The following is an 11,167-nucleotide window of genomic DNA, read 5'->3' on the forward strand; positions in this document are numbered from 1 at the left end:
GCTCGTTGTCGTGTACTGTGGTGTAATGTTTAGTTTCTAGTTGCGTAGTTTACTTTGAATATTTGTTGTACTAGTTTTTATAGTTAGTAGTATCCTAAGATTTGGCATTACTTTGGTGTTTTATGGATAACATGCTACATGCCGTTAATATAGTTGTCGTTAGTCTATGTAGCAAATGAGTTTTACATAAAGGATTAAAAAGTTCACTTGATATGAAATTGCAGGTGAAAATCTCAAAATGCAGTCGTTCATAATGTTCAGGGGTAAGTTTTTTTAATTATTTTATTTGTTTTTTGGTTTTTTTTTTCTTGTTAACGTGAAGTGTTGTAACATGTTTATATTTGTTTGTTGCTTATGTTGAATAGAGAGAAAAAGTGAAAGGATCGCTAAGAAAACAATTTTTTCTAGGTTTGTTAATGATATGTCTAATCCAGTTGATGTGGACGCTGAAGACGAGAGTACGCATATGAAAATTGGTGCGTGTGTTTTAAGACAGATTTTACGGGCATACGTAGTCATTTTTTTGTTCGTTACGTTTAGTAAACAATATTGTTGGGGGATAATTGGACAGTCGTTTTCTCGCATTACGTTTATCTCATAAGGTTTATGTGGTGATTTTTTTCTAATGGTGGTTATTTAATAGATTTTTAGAGTAGGTTTGTCAAAAAAACGTTGAACAAAGGTCTAAAGTCATCGGTTAAGAAGAAACCCAGAGGTAATAATGTTTCTTAGTAGTTTATTCTAGTAAATGTTTTTGATTAGTAATAAACCGGTGAATGTTTATTGATATATCTTGAAACCAAAACGCAGGGGACTCACAACGTGGTGAAGGGGTTCAAATGTACTTGATGGGTCATCATCAAAATTGTTGGACATTGATGATGACTTCGTCACTGAGCAGCCTGAGGTAATGGTGGGTGATGCTATGTTAGTGAGACATAATAAATATAAGTTCAAGAGAAAGGCAAAGTACGTTGTGTGTGAGTTCCCAAGTGTGAGAACAAGGTCATCACCGCATTCCCTATGTAGCGCAATTAAGAAGCTTTCGGGTGCGCAGATTGCGTGCGTAAAGGAGATGGGGTTTGGTATGTTACTGTCGTTGGCAATAGATGAACTCCCTGGTCACTTAGGATATTTTGTTGTTGATAATCTTGTTATGAAGACGATGACACTGGAGTTGAAGGAAGGTGGATTAAGGGTAATGAAGGAAGGAATTCATCGGCTGGCGGGGTTGCCAAACGTAGGGATTGTCGTTGAGAAATGTGAGGATGCCAAATCAAACCTAATCGTAAGTAAATCATGGAAAGCAGTTCATGGTAAAGGTGAGGTGAGCCCCCCGGATATAGACAGGAGACTACAAACATATGATCAGGCTGATTGGATGTTCAAGGTGGATTTTGTGATGTTGTTGCTCACCACGATGGTAGAATGCTCTGGAAACGGGAGATGTCTGAAATCATATCTTCCATTCTTTAAGGAGGATCTAGATTTCAACTGTATAGATTGGTGTGAGGTTGTGTACCGTAGTTTAAGAGATTGTACAGAGAAATGGAAGCGTGACGATCGAAAGAGTAACTTCTTGGGCCCGTTAACAATACTCATGGTAAGTTACATATAAAATATAATAGAATGAGTGGTGAAATAGGGTCAGGGTCTGATGTTTGTGTATTTGTTTGAATGTGAGCAGTTTTGGTATATATAAAGCTGGTGTAGGTACCTAAACTGTTAATCAAGTTAGAGAAGTGACTACTAGGTTAGGATGGTAGTAGGGTGTGTATTGAATACTGATGTAGTTAAACCAAAATCGCACACGACCTCTTAGTATTTCTTTTAATTTTTTGATTGATAGTAGTTAAACGAACAACCTAACCCGTTGACTGTGGGAAAGTATATGAATTTCATGAAAATGTTTTGTCCAACACTTTGGGATTTAATGATAGGGTGTGAGGATTATAAAGTAGCTGAATGATAAATGTAGTAATCATTTTCTGTTTGCAGTTGTACTATGTGGAGTCGGTAACAAGCGACAACATACCACGCACATTATCAAGAATTGGGTTTGCGGGCTGGATGTATGAGAAGTTGAAGGAAAGGAAACATGTTGAAATTGTTGGTGGTGGGTTTGGCAAAGTTGAAATCATAGATGTGGGTGTGGAAGGAGCCGAAGGGAATGCTGAAAACATGGTTAACAAGAATAAGAAACAATTAAGCGAACCAGCGGATTTGAAGGTAGCGTATGCATATGAAAATAATGTTCCACATACAATTATTTGTTGTTGTAGGATAGCTTGTTATATTAGCCCTTGTGTATGTGTATATGTATATAATGTGAATTGTACATTTAATTGCTGATGTAGGACAAGTTGAAACGTTTGGAGGATATGCTGATGTTGATATACCAGTACAAGGAAGCATTTGAATAGTTACTTATGGAATATTTAGCTTACTATCCCGATAATGGTGGGTTAAAATAAATAGTTGACAAGTTCGACAAACTTATTCAACAACAGTGTGAAGTGGAATTGCATGTAGAATCACCAGTTACGTTAACAAGAGGAGGAGATTTGGTGGTGATAAGTGGTAAAGAAAATGGAAAAAATAGGGGTTGTGTAGAGAAGGAGGTACATCCTACAAAACTGCAACAGCTTAAGTGTAGGCCAAGAAGTGAAGTTGGAGAAAAGTGTATAGGAGAGGGTGTTCCATGTAAGAAACTAAGTTTTGAAGGACCTATTGTCAAAGAAGTTAGTAATATTAGAGCCACACAACAACGTTATGTAGGTGACCTAGAAGGTGATTCCTCACAGTTTTGGAATGATCCAGAGGTTGTTAACCAGTTGTGCGATAGTGCGGACATGTTGTCTGGAAGAGGAAGTAAAGAGGGAAGTTGGTGTGAAGAAATCAGACGGGAAGGGAGACAAGTTTGCGATGAGCCTTCATTTAGTTTGGTGCTAACACAAGAACTAGAAGCATATGGTTTTAAGACACCGATCACGACAACAAGGCATGTTGATAAATGAGTGGGTGGTATCGAATTCAAGACACCACTAAACGCAATGAACCAAGGGATAGATACTGATACAGATGATGTACCGTTGAATATGTTCGCACGAACGATGAACATAAAGGATTATGTTGTGCAAAGGGGTAAAAGAGAAAGACGTGTAGGATACCATTTTTGATTGCCATATATGTACTGGCCAGTGGACCTTAGAAAGAAAGAAGATTAAGTTGAGAAAGACGTTTTGAAGTATATTCATAGGACTGGGGACCGTTAATGTAAGTGGTTTTTTGTTAGTGTGTATTGAGTTAGTGTGTTAATATGTATTAACTAAACAAACGTGTATTTGAAATGATTGTAGGGAAAATATTTTTATGTCAAAGGAGGGTGTGGCTGGTACACGAGGTGATTTGTAGAGCCTGCAAACCTGCATGGCGATTAGTAGTAACATAATGTCATGTTTTTCTGTGGTGTTGAATGATGCGGAGTCCAAAAAGAGTGGTCAGTCACTTAATCTTGTAAGTATTTTGGGAATATGAGTTCGTTTGTATGTAAGCATGTGTGGTAGTAGTTATGTAGGGATTAAAATATGAAACAAGTAGTCAATAGACCGGTGTATGTTTAAACTAATGTTGTAGTGACTGTAGGAAATGTTAGTTTTGCATATGTTAAGTCCCGAGGTCATTGATGCAAAACCTGTATAGGCATGGTACAAGCAGAATGTTGTTGATGTGTACTTTCGTTTAGGATTTTTTTTTATGTTAGTAGCCGTGTGTAGGAAAAACAATGTGTATGAATATGTTGGGGTGGTTGTGAGGTTCATGAAGTGTGGATGGAAGCTTTTTTTTTAATATGTTTGCGTAGTGTTTTTCATTTATTGACAGTTGGTGGTGGTTATGTTTGCTAAATACATAATAAAAGTCAGATGCCTTTGCAATATTTCACGTTTACAGCCGGCGTGGGCATGTTGAAGCATAATATTAATCGGGTTGTGAATAAGGACGCGACTAACATGAAGTTAACACCATATGACATGGTTTTCTTGCCGATTCTCTCTGGTGATCACTACTATTTAGTGTGCTTTGATGTAAGGAATCTGTCAATTGGTGTGATAGATAGTGTTGATAAAACAAAAAAGAAGCGTGGGTCGAGAGCCGAGAAGAAGATGGGTGAGGAATATTCTGGTATTTGCAAGAGTACAATCGCGAAACTGGTAAGTTCATTCTAATGTAAACTTTTTGAAATTAAGAGGTTAAAGTTTTGAAATTAGCGTCTTTGAACTAGTGTATTGGATTGAGTTAGGATGTTAAGATTTGAAATTCTAATATTTGTGGTTTATGATGGATGCAGAAGGAGTTTTTTGTTAGTTATTTAACATTGGTTGATCATAAAAACGCGAGTGCAATGGAGGCAGTAGAACCAAACTGCTGAAACTAAAATGTTCCATAAAAGGTTATGAAGAGTCTGGCTTGTTTACAATGAGGCATATGGAGACATTCAAGGGTGGGATCAACTGTGGATGTGGCCTCGGTGATGATTCGGTAAAGCAGAAGAAGGTGTTAATCAGCTTAAGGACCAAGTACACAACACAAATTCTGGTTGCGGGCATAAACACTCTTAAAAATAAAATCCGACGCGAAGTGGTGAAGGGATGATGGCTTTGGGCCTTTTTGTCTTCTGTTTTAAGTGAATGTCTTTATGTTTTGGTATTATCTAAACTTTAGTTTGTTCTAGTAGAAACGTTGTGATACGGTGATCTAATGTTTGTTGGCTTTTTATGATCTAATGATGTAGTTGGTAATGTGAGACAATATTTATGTGATGTGTAGAGTCTTGTGTTTGGTTATGGAGTGAAGTCAGTGGAATAAAGTTTTGTTTGTTGACAGATGTTACTTTTTGTATGTAATTGGTTATAAGGTTATGTTAATGTTAATGGATATGTGACTTGATGTACCCTATCATATTAAAAAGAGGTGGTTTAGTGTATGATAACGTTCATGGAATTGGTTTAGGTGTATGCTCTACAATTCATAATTTGGAATAACATGGATGCATACCAAAAAGTTAGTAAGATGTCTGATTGGAAAAATGTGTATTAAAAAGGCATCTATGTATGAATAACACTACAAGTCATGGAGAAGTAATGTAATAGTTGGTCACATATGGTTGTGTAACTACGCTTGTATACAAATAGACGTATGTTTAGGCCTCAATGGTGAAACACAAAAAACATGGTTTAGTAAATGTAAACATGAACATGCTTTCACGTCAAAGTATAAACACAAAGATATTGTTGATCGTTACTCGTGAGAGTTTTATCTTGCCCACCCATATGTATTTGTAAAATGTGGCCCTCAATAGAGAAATGCGTACATACAAACATACTAGTATACTAATGAACGTATGGTGATACGTTCGGTTAGACGTGCATGAAGGTACCAAAACAAATTTCAAATGTATGTCCTAGTATAGTGGATTAGATGTGTACCTACCAACAGACGAAACGATATTACGTACATAGGCATACATTGTGACCTACATACGTATGTAGGGTGTGTACATAAATACATAGACAAATGTATATATACATGCATGCGTACATATGTACATACATTCCTACATACTTACGCAAGTGCATGCACACATGCATATAATCGGGCATACATACATAGATACATACATAAAGACATACATACATACATACATACATACACTCGTACATCCGTACGTACGTACCTACATACGTAGACACCTACATAAGTATGTACGTACATACGTACATACATACGCAAGTACGTACATAGATACGTACATACATACATACAAACATACATACGTATCTACATTCATACATTCTAACTTACAGTCACAATTTGCTACACAGAAGTAAACATGCAATAGATCATCATAAATTGTATATTTGTGAAACGTGCAACTAATAAAGCCTGATGTGTTTGATAAGATAATGAAAACCACCTTAGAAAAACAAAACAGAAGTGTGAATAACACATTATAACTTTTTGCTAACATAAAATAAAAGGAAAAAGAAAACAGTTTCATTCATCGGAACTCGAATCAGTTTCACGGCTTTCATCAGAGTCTTCAGTTTCATCAGTTTCATATGAATCTTGGGTCACGTCACTTTCACTGTATTCCACAGATTGTTTACCCATCGACTTTGCTTTTTTTTACGCATTTGGTCCCTTTCTTTTCGCCGTTGCTCCCGTTCTTTACGTCTTCGCTCCTTTGCTTGAAGAACTTTGTGATGGTTACGGGAGTCATGACCACGAACATGTTTATTACATTTTTTACGGAACCTCTTTGGTTTCTTACTTTTCTTCTTCGCTTCCTCCCCAGGACCTGTCTTGCGCTTGCGAGAACCAGAACCCTTGTTTCTTATGCTTTTGGGTGCAGTTATTGTGATTGTTTCTGGTATCTTGTATCCAATTAAATCTTGTACTATGGCAGACTTGCTGTTATAGGAAGGTTCTTTGGGGATTTTCTCCCATATTTATTCCTCAACCGTGGCATTTGGTCGACCAAGGATTGAAGTAGATCTGTTTTGCCTCATGCACGGTCAGCACATTGACCGGTTAAAGATAAAAATTGTTGTGTTAGTTTAGATCTTACATCGAGAGGAAAACCATATCTAGCTTCAATTTTGAAAAGTGATTATGGTAAGACGTCACTCCTCCACCGCGTTGGGATGTATTTTTCGGAGATTTCATCAATTTGCTTGATTTGGAATACGCAAAAGATATGTCTACATAGGTAGCCAATGCAAGTGAACCCCTTACACAAGCATGCAAATGTATTATCAGTGGGATTGTGAGTAACCTGCAACATACGTTAAAAAAGGGTGATTACTTGATGACATGGATGCATATAAAAAAATAATAATTTGCGAATTTATGTTGTTAAGTGGTAAAAGATTAACCTTAAACACGCCAACAATACCCTTCCTTTTATCTTTGTGACTGATAAGGTGGATGTTTAATCAGTTATCTGACTCGATTCTATCACGGGCACAATTATAAAGACCTTTATAAATCTCTTTCTGAACCTCTTGAAAAATTTTTATTGTATATATATAGGAAGCATGGCGTTCAATTGGCAAGTGGGTCTTCAATGGTGGTGTTTCGGTTATAGTTTTATGTTGCAATTGTCTTTGAGCATGACGTTGAGCATTCAACGCATTTTCAAAGCAATTCATAAATTTAACCAGAGTGTTGCCCACGCTAGAATATACTTTGAACTGAGAATTCGAACTCTCACATCTGGATGTAGTTTTCATCAAACAACACATAGGCAACTCTCTAAAGTAAGCAGAGTGTTGCCTGATAGCAAACATGTCATTTAACCAACTGATGTCACCTAAGTTGAATTCCTCAATCAAGTCATGCCATATTGATTCAAAAGTCTCCGGTTTGATGAAAACGTTCCAAACTAGTTTATGAACACGAGCCTTAATCTTTTCATTACGCTTCGAATCGCCTTTATCTATAAAAAAGACATAGAAATAGAAATCAATTTGATGTTGCATCTGGTAGACACAATAATATAAGAAAAAACAACACGTTTGCTAAAAAAATGTAAAAAACATTTATTATTTTAAAATAGAGGATTTCAACACAAACAAGTGTGATAAAAAAAATAGACTACATGTAATGTAATAATTATATATGCTATGACTGAGCAAGTTAATGTATTATAGGCTTATAGCATACATATTACATGTTGCTATTACTTTTTTTTATTTTAGTGTGTACCAAATAGTGGTACAATGAAGCATACGGTTTCAATGATTATTAACATATCTAACCAATACATACAAACATAGTTCATACCAATATACACAATACAATGACAAAATTAAAATATCCAACCCATACATATTTTAGTGGGTATTTAAATGAAAGTCAGATACATACCATGACAGGAATTTTGTTTGGTGGCATGCCACATGCAGAGTCTATGTTTCGATTCGGTCAGAACGGTTGCAACCGCTTTCTTCATAGTTGGGTCCTGATCAGTTAAAACCAACCGCGGTTGCGTTCCGTGAGCTTTGAGGAATACTTTTAATAACCACTGGTAAGAATCAATTGTCTCATTATGGATCAAGCCAGCCCCAAAGCATACACATTTCTTGTGGCAGACGACTCCCGTGAAAGGCACGAATATCATGGAATACCTATAGTAAAAAAAAGAATTAAAAGTAAATTATTAAACAACCTATTTAAAAACATAATGACATCATTATATACCTGTTTGTGTCGTAGGTAGCATCGAAAGCTAACACCTCGCCAAACAAATTGTAGTTTTGTCTAGATATATCATCAGCCCAAAGAGTCCCTGTAACTCACCGTCGACAACTTTGTGTTGGGAAAAATAATTGTCCAAATGAAGCATATTGTCATTGAACTTGTCTACAACCATTTGAGCATCCGCATAAGCAATAAGACACCTAACTTCCTGCTTTTGGTTCTTCCAATCATTCTTTGATCCTCTAACTAAGTGTTGACCACCCATTAGAGACGCATGAACACGGTGAGCAATTGTGGGACCAAAACCCATACATTGGAAACCTTAAATGAATTCCTTTTCTGAGAATTGTAACTGTCTTCGTCCTCTTGTTAGGTCCATATTAAGCTCACTAACCAGCCCGTGATTATGGGCCTCTTCGAAATGATATATCATGAATCCTTCTGAGGTTGATGGAACCTTAAGTCTAATACACGCGTTGCAACCCGTAACCTTTATATTTGTGTTGCGCCGCTTAGTAGAGGACGATGTCGTGTCCATGGTATCAACGTTTTTTACACGTGGGCTTCCGGCTTTGCTACAAACTATATACCTATGAGAGATGACACCTTTCGTCCATGTTCTAGTTGAAACCCGTAGATCAAAACCAGCTTTATTGGCGTATGCCTTGTACATAACAAGCGCATCTTCCCATGTTTTAAAATGTAGGCCAATTGAAGGTTGTTCATCAGATGGCACCTTTGGAATCTAATACTTGGTCTCGTTAGGTGAGTTGATACAGTTTTGGTGCACAACTTCTGCATATAAAAACATTTACAGAAAGGATATTTATAAGTAATAGCCGGATAATGAGAACAAATTTGTAATCAACATTAAAAAAAAACAAGCCGACACATGTTTCATTCTTACGTTCATGATTCAAATCTTGTTGAACACTTGACTGGCCAGTTAATGACTGGTTAGTGTCAATCAAAATGGTTTGTATCTCGGGAACCTCCCTAGTTACTGTTACAAATGAGTAAAATATAGGTGAATACAAAAGATAAACAAACAATTTGAAAATGAAAATAATATCCTAATGCAGTAACAAGAATGTGTATGAACAAATATAGGTTATGTTATCATGACAGATGTATCAAATTCATTAAATGACAATTTGATCAAGATGTGGAACTTACTGTCACAATCATTAGTCAGGGTGCTGTTTTAGTTAGCATGATGTATACTTGGTTCATTTTCCATTGATCCTGTTTAGATAACAATATGAACTAAGAAGATCAACAATTCATAAACCTAATGAGAAGACTTATAAAAGCAGAGTATTTTACCAGTAATGTGGAAGATAAAGTGAAAAACTAAGACGTGATGTTGATGAATGTTGGAAAATCAAGAGTTTTATAATGATCTAAATCGAAGTTTGACTATATTTTCAGTTAAGTATCTAACAATTAATGAATTTGATCTTTCATTAAAAAATATAACTCAATGACACACTAATATGCTTAATATTTGTGAATTTAATATAAATCAACCAGACTATTGTACTAGAATAAACATTAAATGTCTTGAAATTGATAATTCCATATAGAAATCATCATTAGGTGGTGCTATATCGAATTTGATATACCAAAAAAAATAATCGATAAAACGAAAGGAAGCAGATATGCGGTTTATGAAGTAACGTTATTAAGGCGCAAAAAAGAACAATTGAAGACGACATACAAAAAATTAAATCAAACCTGGGTTTGCTGATGCAGATTCGATGTATCATCCAGTTGTAAATACCTTTGCATACTGAAGTCAATACAAATTGACGAGGGCAGCCAAAAATTAGGCTGAATAGTTGATTGATAAATATTGTTCTTGAATTAGACATGTCCGATTATCAGAAAATCTGCAATGGAAATCGAATTACAGATGGTGTGGCAAAAAAACTGGGATTGTGAATACTCGGTAGTAGCGTTGTTCCTGAACGGCTGATTACAAAATTAAAATAATATATGAAAAGGTAATATAATTAATAGTTACCTAATATAGATTATCTCATAGATTACTAATATACCCTTCTATATAATTAAAAAGAAAACAAAAAAGAAAATATATGATTGGTTATAATTACTTCTCGCACTTCTCGCAGCAAGAATACTTCTGTAATGAACCTAAGCCTATGAAGTCATAAGATATAAATAATTTTATAAAATGCATAGATCAGTAAAAATAATTTGTATTTGTATTAGAAATCAAAATGGAAGATTACGAATCTATACCAACTAAGAAAAAAAAAGGTTTCTATCAATTCATCTTATTAGTTGAGTTGGTAAGCGGTTTTAAAAGCAAGGCAAGACAATGAGTTCGATTTCCACCAACATATTTGGAAAATGTAAAAATGAAAACTTGTACGTTTGGCAGTCTATGTGAAGGGTCTAGTTAAATGAAATGTAAAAAGTTTGTTTTGCTTTAAGCTTTAACTGTATAGGTTGATTAACAAAAATAGGTGTAGTTCCGTGTATACAAACACTAGTCGACTTTTGTGAGCTGCTTGAGATAGACACAAAAAAAAATTAAAATAGGTTTAAACGAGGTCTAATTTTACTTACTGAGCTAGATAGGCTTGTGAGCTTAAACAAGCCGAAAACAAGCATAGTTTTCCATTAAGATGTACTAAAATATATTACATACTAACTAAACTTAGATACAAGTATATATTTTATATAAAGATTATAATATCTAGCAAGCTATGATCAAACTTAGACGGGCTCAACTTGACTTCTAAAATGATTAATCAAAATTTTCTTTTTAAATTCAAGATTCTTTTTTTTAGCAGTAAATTTGTAATATACCACTAGCCACTAGGTAATGGGTAAATCAAGATTCACAATGCTCCATTTGATTCATGTCTCACAGGGA

At 35.3% G+C, this 11,167-nt stretch overlaps 1 protein-coding gene across 1 annotated transcript; it reads right to left on the reverse strand.

Annotated features, from left to right (window-relative positions):
• Window positions 1-6,995: 6,995 nt before the first annotated feature.
• LOC143635044 (protein FAR1-RELATED SEQUENCE 5-like) lies at window positions 6,996-8,572 on the reverse strand. The gene is made up of 3 exons (XM_077102953.1): window positions 8,298-8,572; window positions 7,930-8,189; window positions 6,996-7,498 (listed from the first exon to the last, which is right to left on the reverse strand). The coding sequence occupies exons 1-3, from the start codon at window positions 8,570-8,572 to the stop codon at window positions 6,996-6,998; spliced, it is 1,038 nt and encodes a 345-aa protein (XP_076959068.1).
• Window positions 8,573-11,167: the final 2,595 nt, after the last annotated feature.

Source organism: Bidens hawaiensis, unplaced genomic scaffold, assembly GCF_021521415.1.
Source record: "Bidens hawaiensis isolate Kalapana, Puna unplaced genomic scaffold, B.hawaiensis_p1.1 tig00007389_1, whole genome shotgun sequence".
Lineage (NCBI taxonomy): Eukaryota > Viridiplantae > Streptophyta > Magnoliopsida > Asterales > Asteraceae > Bidens > Bidens hawaiensis.

Excerpts from the sequence above, each read along its gene's own strand:
- LOC143635044 (XM_077102953.1), bottom strand. The coding sequence starts at position 8,572 with ATGGGTTTTGGTCCCACAATTGCTCACCGTGTTCATGCGTCTCTAATG. Across the intron at positions 8,190-8,297 it reads ACTACAATTTGTTTGGCGAG|GTATTCCATGATATTCGTGC; the intron begins GTGTTAGCTTTC and ends TTTTTACTATAG. Across the intron at positions 7,499-7,929 it reads CAAACAAAATTCCTGTCATG|ATAAAGGCGATTCGAAGCGT; the intron begins GTATGTATCTGA and ends TCTTTTTTATAG.